Source organism: Oscarella lobularis, chromosome 17 (genome assembly GCF_947507565.1).
Source record: "Oscarella lobularis chromosome 17, ooOscLobu1.1, whole genome shotgun sequence".
Classification (NCBI taxonomy): domain Eukaryota; kingdom Metazoa; phylum Porifera; class Homoscleromorpha; order Homosclerophorida; family Oscarellidae; genus Oscarella; species Oscarella lobularis.
This window is the reverse complement of record NC_089191.1, coordinates 944,280-960,133: the sequence shown is the minus strand read 5'-3', so window position 1 is coordinate 960,133 and position 15,854 is coordinate 944,280. Positions and strand designations below refer to the sequence as shown.

The 15,854-nt window shown below is 48.6% G+C and overlaps 10 protein-coding genes across 17 annotated transcripts; 6 read left to right on the top strand and 4 right to left on the bottom strand.

The window, feature by feature from the left end:
• The first annotated feature begins 30 nt into the window (after nucleotides 1-30).
• On the top strand, nucleotides 31-2,620 carry LOC136197531 (transmembrane protein 214-B-like). The gene is made up of 14 exons (XM_065987315.1): nucleotides 31-114; nucleotides 168-273; nucleotides 328-421; nucleotides 477-563; nucleotides 618-654; nucleotides 703-801; nucleotides 853-944; nucleotides 996-1,044; nucleotides 1,103-1,162; nucleotides 1,213-1,245; nucleotides 1,292-1,430; nucleotides 1,484-1,562; nucleotides 1,617-1,752; nucleotides 1,804-2,620. The coding sequence occupies exons 2-14, from the start codon at nucleotides 180-182 to the stop codon at nucleotides 1,834-1,836; spliced, it is 1,032 nt and encodes a 343-aa protein (XP_065843387.1). The 5' UTR covers nucleotides 31-114; nucleotides 168-179; the 3' UTR covers nucleotides 1,837-2,620.
• Nucleotides 1,764-4,717, bottom strand: LOC136197526 (XK-related protein 6-like). The gene has a single exon (XM_065987309.1). It carries the CDS (start codon nucleotides 4,251-4,253, stop codon nucleotides 2,868-2,870), a length of 1,386 nt encoding a protein of 461 aa, XP_065843381.1. The 5' UTR covers nucleotides 4,254-4,717; the 3' UTR covers nucleotides 1,764-2,867.
• LOC136197567 (lymphocyte antigen 6 complex locus protein G6d-like) lies at nucleotides 2,062-2,514 on the top strand. Its single transcript, XM_065987358.1, has one exon. The coding sequence runs from the start codon at nucleotides 2,062-2,064 to the stop codon at nucleotides 2,512-2,514; it is 453 nt and encodes a 150-aa protein (XP_065843430.1).
• Nucleotides 3,666-5,774, top strand: LOC136197529 (Krueppel-like factor 10). 3 transcript variants are annotated; one of them, XM_065987312.1, is made up of 5 exons: nucleotides 3,666-4,092; nucleotides 4,152-4,737; nucleotides 4,800-4,901; nucleotides 4,967-5,258; nucleotides 5,311-5,774. In XM_065987312.1, the coding sequence occupies exons 2-5, from the start codon at nucleotides 4,684-4,686 to the stop codon at nucleotides 5,595-5,597; spliced, it is 735 nt and encodes a 244-aa protein (XP_065843384.1). In that variant the 5' UTR covers nucleotides 3,666-4,092; nucleotides 4,152-4,683; the 3' UTR covers nucleotides 5,598-5,774. The 3 variants fall into 3 exon arrangements, with proteins under 3 accessions (XP_065843384.1, XP_065843386.1, XP_065843385.1); XM_065987314.1 differs by having other exon boundaries at nucleotides 4,149-4,737; XM_065987313.1 differs by having other exon boundaries at nucleotides 3,666-4,285; nucleotides 4,356-4,737.
• Nucleotides 5,775-5,903: 129 nt separating this feature from the next.
• LOC136197349 (nuclear transcription factor Y subunit gamma-like) lies at nucleotides 5,904-8,058 on the top strand. Of its 2 annotated transcripts, XM_065987090.1 has the most exons (12): nucleotides 5,904-5,960; nucleotides 6,019-6,195; nucleotides 6,262-6,333; nucleotides 6,382-6,396; nucleotides 6,446-6,544; nucleotides 6,607-6,702; nucleotides 6,770-7,057; nucleotides 7,118-7,255; nucleotides 7,311-7,343; nucleotides 7,394-7,423; nucleotides 7,487-7,579; nucleotides 7,634-8,058. In XM_065987090.1, the coding sequence occupies exons 1-12, from the start codon at nucleotides 5,937-5,939 to the stop codon at nucleotides 7,865-7,867; spliced, it is 1,299 nt and encodes a 432-aa protein (XP_065843162.1). In that variant the 5' UTR covers nucleotides 5,904-5,936; the 3' UTR covers nucleotides 7,868-8,058. The 2 variants fall into 2 exon arrangements, with proteins under 2 accessions (XP_065843162.1, XP_065843161.1); XM_065987089.1 differs by having other exon boundaries at nucleotides 7,311-7,423.
• Nucleotides 7,852-9,357, bottom strand: LOC136197353 (citramalyl-CoA lyase, mitochondrial-like). Its single transcript, XM_065987095.1, has 6 exons — nucleotides 8,826-9,357; nucleotides 8,543-8,720; nucleotides 8,378-8,491; nucleotides 8,273-8,326; nucleotides 8,050-8,174; nucleotides 7,852-7,987 (listed from the first exon to the last, which is right to left on the bottom strand). Exons 1-6 carry the CDS (start codon nucleotides 9,189-9,191, stop codon nucleotides 7,895-7,897), a joined length of 930 nt encoding a protein of 309 aa, XP_065843167.1. The 5' UTR covers nucleotides 9,192-9,357; the 3' UTR covers nucleotides 7,852-7,894.
• Nucleotides 9,212-12,332, top strand: LOC136197352 (uncharacterized). 2 transcript variants are annotated; one of them, XM_065987093.1, is made up of 13 exons: nucleotides 9,214-9,444; nucleotides 9,509-9,530; nucleotides 9,578-9,646; nucleotides 9,702-9,832; nucleotides 9,889-9,991; nucleotides 10,050-10,091; nucleotides 10,159-10,226; nucleotides 10,282-10,324; nucleotides 10,376-10,447; nucleotides 10,508-10,600; nucleotides 10,662-10,826; nucleotides 10,889-10,975; nucleotides 11,034-12,332. In XM_065987093.1, the coding sequence occupies exons 1-13, from the start codon at nucleotides 9,389-9,391 to the stop codon at nucleotides 11,103-11,105; spliced, it is 1,023 nt and encodes a 340-aa protein (XP_065843165.1). In that variant the 5' UTR covers nucleotides 9,214-9,388; the 3' UTR covers nucleotides 11,106-12,332. The 2 variants fall into 2 exon arrangements, with proteins under 2 accessions (XP_065843166.1, XP_065843165.1); XM_065987094.1 differs by lacking the exon at nucleotides 10,508-10,600 and having other exon boundaries at nucleotides 9,212-9,444.
• Nucleotides 11,103-13,540, bottom strand: LOC136197350 (uncharacterized). The gene is made up of 4 exons (XM_065987091.1): nucleotides 12,960-13,540; nucleotides 12,359-12,479; nucleotides 12,116-12,253; nucleotides 11,103-12,056 (listed from the first exon to the last, which is right to left on the bottom strand). Exons 1-4 carry the CDS (start codon nucleotides 13,056-13,058, stop codon nucleotides 11,179-11,181), a joined length of 1,236 nt encoding a protein of 411 aa, XP_065843163.1. The 5' UTR covers nucleotides 13,059-13,540; the 3' UTR covers nucleotides 11,103-11,178.
• On the top strand, nucleotides 13,074-14,396 carry LOC136197351 (H/ACA ribonucleoprotein complex non-core subunit NAF1-like). The gene has a single exon (XM_065987092.1). It carries the CDS (start codon nucleotides 13,298-13,300, stop codon nucleotides 14,363-14,365), a length of 1,068 nt encoding a protein of 355 aa, XP_065843164.1. The 5' UTR covers nucleotides 13,074-13,297; the 3' UTR covers nucleotides 14,366-14,396.
• LOC136197354 (probable caffeoyl-CoA O-methyltransferase 2) lies at nucleotides 14,319-15,794 on the bottom strand. Of its 4 annotated transcripts, none has more exons than XM_065987098.1 (7): nucleotides 15,549-15,780; nucleotides 15,465-15,500; nucleotides 15,064-15,410; nucleotides 14,901-15,019; nucleotides 14,797-14,851; nucleotides 14,607-14,740; nucleotides 14,319-14,554 (listed from the first exon to the last, which is right to left on the bottom strand). In XM_065987098.1, the coding sequence occupies exons 3-7, from the start codon at nucleotides 15,161-15,163 to the stop codon at nucleotides 14,402-14,404; spliced, it is 561 nt and encodes a 186-aa protein (XP_065843170.1). In that variant the 5' UTR covers nucleotides 15,164-15,410; nucleotides 15,465-15,500; nucleotides 15,549-15,780; the 3' UTR covers nucleotides 14,319-14,401. The 4 variants fall into 4 exon arrangements, with proteins under 4 accessions (XP_065843170.1, XP_065843171.1, XP_065843169.1 ...); XM_065987099.1 differs by having other exon boundaries at nucleotides 15,470-15,500; XM_065987097.1 differs by lacking the exon at nucleotides 15,465-15,500 and having other exon boundaries at nucleotides 15,064-15,169; nucleotides 15,641-15,794.
• Nucleotides 15,795-15,854: the final 60 nt, after the last annotated feature.

The following is a 15,854-nucleotide window of genomic DNA, read 5'->3' as shown; positions in this document are numbered from 1 at the left end:
TTCGTACAGGGAAACGTGTTCTTTACATAAGGTTATCAGCTCTTCAGTTGGCGTCTTCTCCTTCAAATTCTCGTACAGTCGAATCCGAATTTGGTGCAGGAAAATAGAAATGAAGTAATCAAGATAAAGATATCTTTATTATATATGTACACTTATTGTTTCCTAAGTTGGTTGCTCTGATGAAAAGTCACGTGAAGGATACGAGGACTTTATTGAGCCTTCTCTGGGCCGTCGGCCAGACGAGCGACGACGATCCTAGACCAACTCTAAAAGGTTATATTATTATTGATTTCTATATGAATAGGTTTTATTGTGGGGGCGTTTTAGTCTGGCTTCTGTCCGTTCTATCGCTCTTTGACACTAAGGGAATTTCAGAGGAAGCAAAGTCATATATAGTTGAGCATTTGAAGAAGCTAATCAAGTAGTATTAGTACTGGGATACACGTGGGGGGGATGCATGCATGTCAATTTATTAGATTGGCTGAGAAAAGTCAAAAGAAATGCCACGATTTGGTTGATCCGAAAGATTTTATTGTCCTTCAAAAATTTGCCTTAGACGAGAAGTGCGGACATCTCTCTACGTTTATAAATACTTAATTAACGTAATTTTTTATTAGCCCGAATCAATTCAGAGATATTTATTTTCGACTCAAAGTAGGCGCACAGATAATTATCTCTTTTTGACGTCATCGAAACTTGTAGCATTTACTTTTCGATTCGCTACCGTCAAAGCGATATAGAAATTATTTTACATCGCTTCTGGTTAGCGTGAGAGAGGCAAAGGGAAATCACAGAGAAGAGGTTGCGTCAAAAAGCCTATTTCAAGATACTATCTATTGTTTAATTGAAAAGATTCTCAATTGTTTGGTTCGTTGCCTCACTGAGGACGATCATTGCTACAACTTGTGGACTAGTCTACACGCTAGTAAAAACGAGCAAACAAGGTAGAACAATAATAAATACATACATAGATAGACTGTTCACATATTTTGTAGAGTCTTGCTTCACTATGTATTTGATAATTGGTGCGATTTACGTGGCAAGGTTGCAGCGGTTACCTTATTAGGAAGTGAGGGGCAGTGAGTTATTTTATTTTTTGTAGTTGCCAAGGCAACCTTTTAAATTTGCCGTTGACTATTTTCTCGAAAATGAACTCTCTGAGGTGGACTTTAAAAATAATTTTAATTTCGTGTCTCCTTTATTTCTCTTTAGACGTGGCTGGACGAAGACGAAGATGTTTGCCTTGTAATTGATACAGAGTATGAGTTTATCCTATTGATTGTTTCCTTAGTTTTTCCACCGCGAATTAGCCAAGCGTCGATACGAAGCCAGATCGTTTGGCTGGACGAGAATTGCCTTTGTTCTTTCTCTTATCCTTCTAGCTGTCCTCATCTCTTTGGATATCTTCTACCTATCTCCCAGTTTTGAGGGTACGTAGCCGAGCATATTGTCCACCCCTTCCACTACTTATTTCTCGGCACAGATAGCACTAGTTATGCAGTTCTTTCCACGCTACTTTCTTGGCAGTTGCATTTATTAGAAAAGGCTGCACCGACGCTGAGGTGAACTGAAAATGATTTATTTTTTAATTAAGGCGAAGAGATGTGCGCTTTCAGGTTGGTATTTGCAAGGGTGTCTTTCTACTGGGATAAGTGGAGTTTGCCGATTTGGAAAGCTATGAAAAAATTTGGACTCTATTTGGAACCGGCGTGGTCTTGGCTGTCGAAGAAAGGAGCCGATTTGTCGCTAATGGTAAGAGACAGTAATAGAAAAAAATCAATTTTATTATTTGCCTACGCGCAGCTGTACGACAACGTCGGAAAGTGGACTTCATAGACAAATGCGGATGTTGACTATAACCCCCCGTATCCGAATAAAACTCGATTAGTGCATATCCTATCTACAATTCGTAGGCGCGGTTCTCCTAATCCAATCGCAATCCATCACGTGTTGACGGCTCATGCGCAAAGTAAACGAACAACAATCGTCCATTCTCCCTTATCTCGTCCGAATCGCCTCTTCATCACGCGTCCGCTCATCCGATTCAAAAGAGAATAGACAATGCGCGACGCTCGAAGCGTCCAGACGCTCGCCATTCATCGCATTGTCGTCGCGGCGACGATCCTATTAGGCTTCGCCGGTCGCGCAGCATCCGGTCCGTCGCGCTGCTACGCGTGCGCCGGACGCGCCGACTGCGACGCCACGCAGACGATCGTCAATTGCACGAGCGGCGACGTCTGCTGGACGGAGCACTACGCGACGCCGAGTTTCGACGACGAAGCGAGGTCGACGACGACGACGAAAGCGACGACGATCGTTACGCAGCGAAAAGGGTGCGTGGCGAAAGTCGACTGTCAGCCCATACCGACGACGTGCGCGAACGATATCTGCTTCAGCGAATCGTGCTGTGAAACGGATTTGTGCAATAGCGGCGTCGCGACGCCGACGGCGAGTGCATACGGGGTTTTAGGGATCGCCGGAAGTGTTTTGCTGATTCAGGTTCGATTGTTGTAAAGAGGCGTTTTTTATGATTAGTTTAGACTATTTTGCTGAATTTTCAGTGTCACTTTTGATTGTTAACTAAGGATTCCAATGATTTATTTTTTTGCGCGCGCACATGTGCATCGCACGAACACACCCACGCCACAGAGCTCCCAGAAAAAGATAACAGTGTAGTAGGCGTGCCCAAACGAGTGGGACTTCCGACGGAGATACGTAATAACAGTTATGGCTTGTAAAGAGACGATTGTGTGGAAAAACATTTTTAATTTTGAGACATACATACATATGTATGTGTTTTTGCAGCTTCTACAGTCGTAGAAGACGTATCCTAGTGCGTTGCTTAGGAAACGCGATACACTCACAATTCAATTATTATCCTGAAGTTCTTCTTGGGCACTAAGCGGTTTGCGAACTCGATTGTCGATCGTTTGCAGTGCAAAGTGAATGAATTTCTGCGCGGCGTCGCTGCCGCCGTGATATTGCTTCGTAGGGTGCGCGCACGTGTAGTACACACACAGCCAGAGGAGACCGTAGACGAAGCTTATCCACACGAGCGAGAGCACGATTATCTTGTACGCATCCCTATCGGCCTCCTCGATGTTGAAGTACCATAGTACTCCCAATAGGGAATTTTCCACGAACATGATGACGTAATAGGACGTCATACGCCATCGAGTTCGTCCTCGCTTCATGTTTATGAAGCAGAATATTCCTACTGCACCGATGACGAGATCGAAAATGATTTCTTTGACGAGTTCGCTGCATTTTCGGTTTTTCGTTTTTTGAGGTGCGTCAGGTTCGTCTAGATTCGTAATTTTGAAACAGAACGTCGTTTTCTGATAGAGAAGCCACCAGAACATTCCGGCCCAATGTACCCCGGCAATCAAAACCAACCACACTCCAAAGGCATCGAAAAAAATTGCCATTGCTAGCATCCGGGACCCGATCATACCAACTCGCCACATCCACATGGACAATTGTCCAAAAAGCGTCAATACGAACGCATTTGGAAGAACGCGATTGTTAACCGTTCTCAGAGCGTCAAAATAATCGACGATAGCCCAGGCAAGCGATAGTATTGACGTCACAACGTCGAATAATTGAAGTCCCGTCAGTGCCTCCCTATTCGTAATGATACTGACTTGGAGAACAGCCTGAGGTGCATCTTCTAAAAAGCTCTCTATAAGCCCTAATAATTGCGCGTCGCGAATGTTCTCCAAGCCCTCCTCTTCGCCGAGAAAGCGTTTCGGTGCAAAGAGGCCGCGCAGAGAGCGATAGAAACCGCCGAGGAGCAGAAAGTGCCAGATCAAAAATTGAGGCGTTATTCTAGTGAGCGGATCGCGCAGCGGGCCGAGAAAAAATTCGACGATCCCGAACCATCTGGGAAACTGGGGACCTTCGTTGACGTCATATCCGCCATCTGTTTCTGTTTCGCTTTCATTTTCATTTTCTTTCTCCGCCACCGTTTCTGTTGGCATCTCTTGCATTTGTTCTTCAACGACTTGCTGCTTTTTTCTATTTAATCGAATCGTATCAATTTCCCAAAAGAAGGAGAACATCGACGCAATGAAGGCCGGAGCTGCGAGAAAGGCGAGAGTCCAGTAGAAAAAGTTGTACTCGTTGAGTCGATGGTATTCTTCTGCTAGTAGAGCATCAGATATGAGATCAGTGGCAGATAAAGCAATTCCGACAATCATAAAAAATCGTCTCTTTCTGGACCACGGGCTGGGCCAATGCCAACAGGAAGCCATAGCCTCAACAACTGACGTCGTCTACTAATTGGGTTAGCTACACTCTTGTACATGTACAGTGCGCTAGGAAATATTTTCCTATTATAACCATCATCGCGACAGATGATTTCATATACAGTTGGATCGAACATCAGAAGTTTTGGAGTTGCGTACCAATCAGTACCCGTCTGTGCGCGTGAATGCAAATCGTAGGCGTCTCGCCACGCCTCTCGTCTGCTTGCATCAGCCCCATCACGCTTTCCTCAAGCCGGAAGCACGCTCTGTACACGTGCAACTCCCTCTCTCGGTTCACGTGAAGACGCCGCCTTGCTATTGGCCGACCGAATAGCGCCACGCTTTATACATGTGCCCTGATTGGTCGAAACCGCGGGCACACACCCGAAACGCCCATTTCTGCACGTAACCTACTCAGACGAACTCGCCTCTCTCGATGAGCTCGCATACACTCGATCTCTCGCCTCCCTCGACGCCCGATTCCGAACCAGTACGCAAATACGTATTCCCCTCGCCACCCCCTCGCTTACCCACTCCCCGCCCTCCCCTTAGGACTCGTACAAAGATCGACAGGCAATCGAAGGCCTTCTCACAATGGCAAACGGTTCTCCGCCTCCTTCGATGGTGACGTCACAGCCAGCCGTACAACATCTGGTAAGACGAAAAATCACAAGAAAATCCAAAAATCAATAATAATAATAAATATATATTTAATTTAGCCTCCCGTTCCCATTCTATTGCCCCAATCGGCCGGTCAGCACCTGTTGCCCGTGACAACGACAGCATCGACGACGACGACGATGTTCCAATTCGGCACACCGTTCGTCCCAATTTACTTTCCTCGTCACGGGGGCGTGGTCGCCTCAATGTCCATTCCGTCGAGGCGCGACTCGAAAGATGCGGCACCTTCGCCGGATATACGGGAACGCTCGCACGCGTGCCCGTACGAAGATTGCGGAAAGACGTATTTCAAGAGTTCGCACCTAAAAGCGCATCTGAGAACTCACACAGGTTCCTTTGTCCCCTTCAGCCTAATAAACATTCGTTAATATTAACTCAATAGGGGAGAAACCGTATAAGTGCGAGTGGGAGAATTGCGACAAGAAGTTCGCTCGTTCGGACGAGTTGGCGCGTCACAGGCGAACTCACACGGGCGAGAAGCGTTTCGGGTGTCCGCTCTGCGGTCGGCATTTCATGCGCAGCGATCATCTCGCCAAGCACGCGAGACGTCACATGACGGCGAAGAAGATTCCCACGTGGAAAATGGAAGTTGATCGGTTGGCTCAGCTTGCCTCCGGGAATTTGTCTGTTCCTACGACAACGACAACGACGACTGAACAGAATTCTTAGATTTATTAAATTAGATGTCTATCTGTGAACTGATGTTATATGTGGGCCGGTTCCCTAGTCTTCTTTTCGCATAGTTTGTTTGGGTTTTTGCCTGCTGGATAGGCATTAGATGTTCACGTGGATGGCAAAGTTAGGCATCACGTGATAAAGTTTTTTTAGAAGTCAAACATTCCTTTATTCTTTTGCTGTCAGTTATCAGTCATTGAGGTTCATTTGTCGATACTCTAACATCAAAAAGAATCAGCACATAAAATTCGCCGAGTTCGGGGGATTCCGCTCTAGCGCGCGTTTGTCTCTGACGTGACGTCATTGCCTTGTGAAAGAACTGAACAACAAACGATGGCAGATCAGCAGCAAGCTCAAGTAAATCGACGTCTAACCGCAGTCGCACGATCAACGGAAGTCGCGGATCTTCCATTAGGTCGCTCGCTACGCGACGTCCCAAATGGGGCCCCAGTCGGCGTACGCGTCCCAAGCGACGACGCCGACGAACGCGACGGTACAGATGCCGTCCCAGCACGGACAGCCGTCCGAATCGCAGCTAAAACTCCAGGCGTTCTGGCAATCGCAAATGGAACAGATTCGAAACATGACAAAGGTAAACGGAAAAAAAAACGCGTGCCACGCCCCCACATTCAAAAGAGCACCCCGACGCACTGTGTAGGACGGCTTCAAATTCCAAGAACTCCCTCTGGCGCGAATCAAAAAGATTATGAAACAAGACGAAGAAGTCAAAGTAAGAGAGAAAAAAATTATTTAATCAATCTAATTAATATTTATTTAGATGATAAGCGCTGAGGTACGTGTACGTAAAGATGCAGCATTCCTACTCATATATATATATATAGGCTCCCGTTCTCTTCTCCAAAGCCGCTGAGATGTTTGTCGCCGAGCTCTCGTTGCGATCGTGGATTCACACGGAGGACAGCAAGAGACGAACGTTGCAGGTATATCGATTCCAATATCTACACGAACGCGAAGCGAAACGACGACCGTTTTCTTCGATAAGAAAAACGACGTTGCCATGGCAGTCAGCAAATACGATCAATTCGATTTTCTAATCGACATCGTTCCGCGAGAGGACGCGAGAGCGGCGAAACGACCGGTGAGCGCGCGCGCGCGCGAGAGAGAACGAGTCTCAGACGACGGGTTCTCAAAACGTTTCGTTCTAGGGAGCCATGGTCGATCCGAATCAAATGCAGTATTATCTTCAACTGCATCATCAGAATATCATGCTTCAGCAGCAACAACAGCAACAGCAACAGCAACAGTCTCAACAGCTTCAGCAGACGCAGCAACCGCAGCCTCAACAACAGGCTCCCCCTCCTCCTCCTCCGCCGCCGCCGCCGCCGCCGCCACCGCAACAGCAGCCGTCGCCGCAGCAACAGCAGGCTCAAGCTCAAGGCGGTCAGCAAGCCGCTATGCAACTTCAGCATGCCGCTATCATAAATCCTAATACTGTAATCGTGTGGGCCCGGTTATTTGGTGTGTTGCCCCCCCTATACTGCTTTTTCTTCTAGCTTCAGATTCAGGTTCCCGGTGGGCAGTCTATTCAGCACTTGGCTCAGTTTCAGGCTCAGAATCCCAATCTCGCCGCTCAGACGCTTATGCTTCAAGCGGCGCAGGGGTCGACTCAGCAGACACTACAGGCAGGACAGGTACAGTAGAAAACAAGAGCGTATATATGAGAGATAGCCTTGGGTCTGTGTATAGTCAGTCGACTCCGATTTGCAGCACTTGCAGACAGTAAGCAAATGTATATCGAGATTAAATAATAGTTCGTTTCCTTGTGTCAGGTTGTTTTGCCGGCCGGGATGCAACAAGTGGTAAGGAGATATATCTATTGACGCGAGAAGATCCTTCACTGACTCTTTTGGTAATGTGTGTAGCAAACGTTGCATCATCACTACCAGCAACAGCAGCACCCCCAAGTGGGCGGAATCGAATTGCACACGCCTCAACTCCCCGTCGACTTGCCGCAGGTAAGAGGAAATATATGTCTAATTTTTAATGCGCGACTCTCTCTCTTGATCAAGACAATTCACTACGTTCTGCCTCACTCGGACGCCTCCGGCGTACAGGCGACAACCTATCTGTCTCAACTGCCGCTCCACTCGTCGACGACGACGCCACCAACGATTACGACTGTCGGAATCGAAATGCCGCCCGGTGCCGCTATGGACGAAAGACAACAACAGGCGCAGTCGCAGCAACAGCAACAGCAACAGCAGCCCGCACAAGGAGGCGGCGAGTCTCTCAATTTACAATAATATATTCGTATCGATTAGTTATAGTGGTTAGTCTCCTATAGCTTTGGCTAGGTCAGTAACGTTTTTCGCTTGGAGGACAGTCGGCATGTCTATCATTTTTCCTTCGTATGTAAAGGCTCCCTAATAAGAGAGGGAGGGGGTTGGGTATGGGTGTGTACATATATATATGCAAGCACGCTCACTTTTCCTTCTGCTTGGTGTCTCTCGAACGCTTTGATGAGATTTTTTGCCGATTTGATTTGTTCGAGCGATGGGCTGAATGCCGCGTGAACAACTGGAATTTGATCGGGATGAATGACTTGTTTTCCTGAAAAAATAATCAACGTTACCCCTTCAGCGTAAAATTCAATGGTCTGCGTTTTCTAATTAAACAATACTGATTATAAATTATTAAATTTTTATTGCCTGTGAATCCCATAGTTGCTCCCTCTTGGGCTTCTGCTTTTAAGCCCTCAAGATCTAAATGCAGTGGTAAAAGCGGTGGCTAGGATTCTTGTCTTTTCCTCGTACCTTTGTAGTTGATATTGACCATATCCACAGCTTGTAATCCGTATGCTTTGGCGTGCATGACAACCAGCTGGCGAGCGCAAAGAACCTCGCTCGACGATTTGGTGCGAACAGCACCTGTAGTCAATAATTAATTAATGCAAATGTTTTTTTAATTAATCAGTTGACCTATGCTGGCAGCGTAGTCGTCAGCGCCAAATGTTAGGCCGGAAAGGTGCACTTTTCCGCGCGTTCCTGCATCGCAAATCTCCTTTATGTTGACTAGAGCCCTAGCACTTTCAACTATGGCTAGGAATGGGTAGGACGTGACGTCAGAAGGAATCAGTGATTCCACTTTTGATTGAAACTGTATTAAAACAGAAGGAGAGGGCTATCACGTGATGCTAAATCGATCTACAGTCTGCACGCGTGACTCTGTGCAAACAAATAAATACTCCTAATAAATTTTTACCCTAGCGACAATTTCTGCTGTTTCAACTTTGGGTAGAAGGATAGCGTCAGGCAAATTCACCGCTCTTAGTATCTCAACTAAATCATCCTCGGCAAGACCGCTATCCATTGAATTAATTCTAACAACGCGCTCCGAACGACCGAACTGCATTTGCTCTAGCGCTCTGACGATCAACGAGCGCGCTTCTTTCTTTTTAGCGTACGCTACGCCGTCTTCGCAGTCAAAAACCAGCGTATCCGCGTCGAGACTCTTCGCCTTTTCCACTTTGCGCTCGTCGCTTCCAGGTACGTACATGATCGTACGCCGAGGACGCACGGCGAGTGCCGAGCTGGAAAGACGTCGAACGAAGGAAAAACGAGCAGCCATAAGGTGAGATAACGCGCGTTAGAAATTTGCACGGACAACTTTCGAACGAGACGTCGTGTCGCTTTCCTCTTGACCTTATCTAACGTGTTGTCGCGAGAATTTTCATCATGACCGACGCATTCGAGCGGCGCACGACACTGGGGGCCCTTCGCTTGTCCTCACGTGCTCACATGAGCTCGTGCACGTGAGCCCCCCCAATGGCCGAGCGAACCTACCCAAAGAATCGAGAAAGCTTTACGTGGGCCAACCTTAGGTACGACGTACTTTCCGTAGAGTCGAAAAATCCTAAATGAAGACGCCGCTTTCTTTTCCAACAGACACCTAGCACGAAGTCTAGGAGTAAATAAAAGTATCTAAATACTTTAGTTGTCTAAGACGTTTTGTAGTTTCAAGATCATTTATTCGAAAAACGTCTTCCTTGCGAGCACAGAAAAGGAGACGGTCTCGACGATCACGTAATTAAAAAATATTCCACTCTGATATTTAAATCTATTGATTCATTTAATCGAGGTTCTTCATTTCTTGATCGACGTCAAAACGTTCGACGCCAGTCTGCATCGAACGGCGAACATGCAGGGAGCCGAATATAATAACAAAGTGCTAAAGAAAGCCGTACAAGCGCTAAGAGCCAGACAAATTAGGTATCAATAAATCAATACATTTATATATTACTATTATATATGTTTGCGTTGCATAGTTTTGAAGAACTCAACGACGCCCGAGTCGCTTTCTTCTGCTACGAAGAACACGACATGGTGGGAATGCTCATCGACGAAGCGTCGCTTCTCAAAGCCCTCAAGGCACGACGAGCGTCCAACTATGCAATTCCCCCGAGGCTCTCTAGGGTTATTCTTTTAGATGTGTAAACGCATTGTATCGCCTCTTTATCTAATGTCCGAGGTATATATTTATAATATATGTGGGGACATAATGAAGATAATATTTCATAATTGATTAATTATTTAAGGTTCGTCGGTTGGAGTTGGATTTTCCCGGGCGAATTCAGCTCTACGAATTTCTCGATTTGTTTAAGATGTACGCGTAGTCAAAAGGGAAAAAGAGAGAGTAATGTTACGCGTGGGGTCTTTAGAAGCCAGCCAGAAGATAGCGTAGAGACGAAAGATTCGTCGAGCGTTAGTGCCAAAGCAACATTTATCAAATCAGTGAATTAATCTATGACGTAGGTGTTAGATTTCGAAGATTTACTTCAGACGACAGACGAGAAAAAGATGGCAATTTTAGACAAAGAATATCAGGTACTGTACATGTACTCCCCAAATTATATGACGTAGCTAACGCAATGTCCGACACAACAGCAATCCGTCTATAAACCTCGCAAAGAAAAGCCCCTAGTATTTCGAAAACCCCTAGAAGGCAGCGTAGTGAACAAAGACTTGAGACGAGAACAAGTATAGATAGTAATCGAGTTATAGACAGAATCCTCTATAGACCGTCGCCCCTTGTGTTTAGAGAGCGAATGCTCGTCGTACCGCTCAGCCGCTCATGCGTAACGTGAGGAAGTCTAACTATAGCGTAGTCAGGACGCGATGTGGCGGAGCGCGGGGGGAAAGGTCGGGTGAAGAGGATCTCGACCCCGGTCGGAGAAACGTTGGCTCGCGTCCCAAAAACGACGACGTACGTAGGCGTTAGATCCTCCTCCATTTTTTCCCTAAATAAACTAATTGCGCGTAACGAAGAGGATGCAAGAGCCCATTAGTCGCAGCGAATTCTCGGAGACGCCGCCCTTGCGTGACTGGCATGCCGACCCAATTGTAACAGACACGGTACGTAAATATCGTCTCTAAAATTAGCCACGGCACGTCGCCCTCGCGCAATTTTTAGGAACGGCACGCACAGGAAGTATTGATTCAACGCAAACGATGGGAAATGATGCTGAACGAGAGAAAGCAATGACATCACCAAAAAAAATCTATTTCTATACAACTACGTACCCCCGAAAAAAAACAGAAAAAATTACGTCATCTATCTAAACCTCAGTTTCGACGGCATTCTCATCCCCCTGCGACGGCCGAACTCCCGTATAACTACTCGAAGCGAAGTAAGCGCGATGCGGCAATTCTCCCGTATTCTTTCCCCTCGCATCGTTCTCCTCCTCCTCCTCCTCCTCTTCCCCCTCGTCGACGCTATAGTGATACGTCCGGGACTCGGCCGTCATAAACGGCTCGTCCAACTCCTCGGACTCCGCCCCCGAATCGCTCCCCGACGATCCGACGCCGGCGGCCGACGACGAAGATCCGGGCTTTTGCGCCGTCGTGGCAACGTCTTCGGTCGTCGTGGCGAGCGTTCGTTTCGTTGGAAACCACGCAAGCGGCGACAAATGCTCGTCCGAAGATTTTTGCGTCAGCGAATCGATTGCGCTATCGGACGACGCCGACGGTGCCGTGGCAACGGCGGATGACGTCATCGTTGTCGATGACGTCATCATTGCTGGGGTCGTCGTCGTCGTCGTCGTCGAGGGAAACGTGAATATATTGGTTTCTTGGAGAGGTGCTGAGACGGAGAAGGTCGGCGGCGACGCCGGCTTCAAGTGACGGTAGGTCGGCGGACGAGGTTTCAGTCCTCTGTCGACTTCCGGGGGCGGCGGCAATTCTTTGTTTGGAAGCGTGGGCGTGGGAACGTCGTCGCTTCGCGATTTGCGAAAGAGATTTCGACTGAAGATGCGACGGAGACGATTGGATATCGGTGACGTCGTCGTCGTCGTCGTCGTCGCCGTGGTGACGGTAGGGGTCTTGGGTTGGGTCACGTGATCTGATTCGGCGGGTGGGAGGGGCGACGAGGGATTCGAGTGGTGAGGCGAGCGATTGCGCGCCGGTCTTCTGACTGGAAGAAATTCCTCGCCGGTTTCTAAAGCGAAAACGTTCGGTCTTTCTGTACTATTCGTTTGTTCGCTCTTTTTCTCGTACCGCCCGATGCCACGGAGCGAAGGCGACACACGGCGCCGACCCATTCTTCCATTTCGGTTTGATCGCGAGCGCTGAAGAAGTAGGTGCGTGATTTGAGCACGACATCGAAGATGAATTTGTATTTCTTATGTTCGAGACCTAAGGAGAGGAACGTAAACAGTCGGTTTTTAGGATCGCCGGGGGTCGATTTAGACAGGCAAAAAATTTCAGTCATTTCGCCGGGGGAGATCGCCTTCCTCTTACCGCAATCGACTCGCGTGCACTTGCACAAATCGATGACCCGGATCGGTTTCGTCGATCGTTCGTTTCGATAGTAGGCGAGACGAGCGTCGGCGTGGAGCACGAGCCATCGCTTGCGCCACACCTGCGCGCGGAAGAGAAAAAAAAGAATCGGTTACACAGTGTAGAAAAAGAGTTCGCCGGCCACGCCTAGTCTAGTGCACACCGCGCGGCGAGTCGTCGCACGACGCGACGTCTCTTCGACGAGTCTAGACTCGGGTCTAAAGTGAAGCGCGCAATGTGGACTCAATCTGGGATTAGAGTAGGTGAAGCCAAGCGAGCGAGTACGCGTAGGAGGGAAGAGATCACATCCGTTCTCGCGCGATGCTCGTAGCTAGTTACAGTGCATCGAGGCGAGATCGCGCGACGCCGACGCCCGCCGAACTTTCAGTCAATTGTCACTCGATCTCCACGTGACCGTTTCGACGGACTCAGTTTCTAAGATTGTGCGCGAGACTCGCTACCGGGAAATGGGAAGTCGACTAAAGGGAAGTCGCGGGGCAAAAATAGCACGAGCCTAATCGTCTGCGAGATTCGCGTACGATTGTGTCGTCACGTTTCGCACCTTCGGTCCTCTTTTGTTGAGCGGAGGCGCTTTGTGCACCCAGCCCGACATCGTCTTTGTTTTCGTCGTCGCGTCGTCCATTTCGGTAGCGAACGTCATCTGGCGAGGGTATGTTATGCGAGCGTGTCGTCGTCTCGTCGACTGTTGACCTTCGCGAGAGAGGTCGGACGCTTATCTATGCTATGGGTGGGCGGAGCGCACGTTACAGCTGGAACTTAACGCGGACGCATGCGTAATTGGGAAAAGACGTCAGAGGTCTCGCTCAGGTCCTTTTTTTTCTCGTTTCCTAATTATTCCCGACGGGTGAGAGAAAAGTGGAGTACGTTCTTTGCATCCGCATGGAAATCCGCGACGATTTGCAGTCGCAGGCCATGCAGGATGAAGTCTTCGCGAAGAATGCGAGCAATTCGGGCTCCGAATCGAGTGCGATGCAGTGCCACGGGCAAGCCACCATCGCCTCCAGCCGTGGCGCAAGAGCTCTAACTGTTTTGGCTTACTCGTATGATTCGAGTGGGAGTGACGTCAATGATGACGTCAACGGACGCGGGGAACGATCGGATCCATCACCGTTATTCAGTGACGACGACGAAGAATCGAATGACGAAGAAGTCGACGACGACGAACCCGACGACGGGATAGTGATCTCCACCCCCGCCGACGGACGACGAAAATCGAGGCCCCCTCCGAGGGTCCACGGCGAACTAACGATCGCCGATCTCCCGCCAGTGACCGCACCCGAGCACGTACTCCCCGCGAGCGCGCGACTCGATCGCATAGGCATCGTACACAAAATCGTTCAACCTCACTTCCTAATAATCCAAGCCACGCCCCCGCATCAAAGCGGGGCCCTCGACGAGGGAACGGTCGTTTGGTCGGCGAATCGAACGCCCGTGGGTCTCGTATTCGAGACGTTCGGTCCCGTTCAATCGCCGTTTTACTCGATTCGATTCAATAGCGTCGATGAAATTAGTGCCCGTGGCGTTGCCGCGGGCGACGTCGTCTACGTCGCGCCCGATTGCGCGAATTTTACGCGATACGTTTTCGCGCACGCGCTCAAGACGCGCGGTTCGGACGCGTCGTGGAAAGACGACGTGGAGCCGCCCGACGACGCTTTGGACTATTCGGACGACGAAAAGGAGAAGAAGGAGGAGGAGGAGGAGCAAATAGTGAGTTGGAAATATCAAAATCCGGTTTCTCGTGCCCCGCCCCCGCCTCCACTTCCTCCTCCTCTAATGCGACCGTTTTCACGTCCTCTATTACCTTCTCTGACGATGAGACCGTCTTACCCTAGTTCCGCTTCCGCTAGACCCCAGTTGGGATCCGTGTTTTATAGGCCCCCGCCTATTGCTCACATACCCATACGTTTGCCCTATGCCGGGGTTCCTTTGTATCAAACACCCAAATAAAGGAGACAGGCACGTGTCATTGCACAGAAAACGACGTCACAGTTTCACGGCTATTTGAACGCCGTCTGCTATCGGTAAGAAACTCGTGTCGACCCTTTCGTCGCGGTAGACTTTGTCACCGATCTCTCTCAAGCTCACGGTGTCTGGGTCGTTCTGAGATGCGTCTGTCACTGCCCCGTTCCACAGAACCTTTAATTAATTAAACAACGACGTTATTATTATACCCCTACTCTATACTTACGTTGTCCAATGCAATGACGCCGCCTGGTCGAAGCAGCTGCAATGATTTCTCGTAATAGGCGTCGTAGCCTGGTTTGTCGGCGTCAATGAAGACGAAATCAAATGTTCCCGTTTCGCCGTTTGCGATCAAATCATCTAAGCATTAATTAATTAATTAATTAATAACATGAAAATTGAAATAAGTGAGTTACCTAAGGTCTTTTCGGCCGGTTGAATGCGCAAATCAATCTTGTGCTCAACGCCAGCCTATACGCAACTGATTTGATTTATTTATTTATTAGGTTAATTAGTAAACCTCTTTCCAAAATGGTTTCCCTATGTTTGGGAATGCTTCGACGACGTCGCAAGCAATGACTTTGCCGTCGTCTGGCAAAGCCAAAGCAACACTCAGCGTATTGTATCCCGTATAAGTTCCTAATATGGCAAAGCTCACGTGCCTGATTAATTAAATATTGTACCGATTTCTATGCATTTCTTTGCGCCCAGAATGCGAACGAGTTGACCGAAAAATCTACTTTCGTCCGCCGAGACCAGCATCATGCTGTGTTTGTGTTGCATTGTGACCTGCAAAAGCGAAGTATTTAGATTCGCTTACAGTGCAAGGCTCTAGTCTGGAGGCCAGACCCTTGAGGGTCTGGGGTAATGCGCACACTCTACGTGGTCTCAAGCCAATTACAGCCAATTATACGTCATCACGCGCGCGCTACGAGCTTATCGTTTATGCAGTCGATAGTTTGCTTAGGGAGATGAAGAGAAGGGTAGCCAAGTTGGCGAGCGGACGCCGAGACAGCACTCTCAACTTCGTCTAAAGCCCAGAGACTCGAACGCGACATCGTAAGTCAATTAGCTACGTGGTCACCTGACCGAAAGATCGGCCTCTTGCGTCCGTCTCTAACTAAATAAAAACTTCAAACTTCACTTCGAGGAAGCTCGCTGATTGTACCGCAGTGAGCGCTGCGGGACACGCTCCGAAACACAAGTGTGCGCATTACCCCAGACCCTTCCTCCCCCGTCTGGCCTCAAGACTCTTCTGACTTCGCGAAGTTTTTTCGAGGCGGGATGCTCTTTGGTGTGACGAAGAACGTAATCGCTAATCGCCGCCTGATCGTACTTCGTCTTTTGATCGTGCAACTTCGGGATCATGACTCGACTGCGTGTAACAACTTACAAGTTGTAGTCTCGACTGCGGGGGTCGGTCTAACGTGCGCCCCGCATACGACCCGCACCAATCACATTTCAGTATTAGACA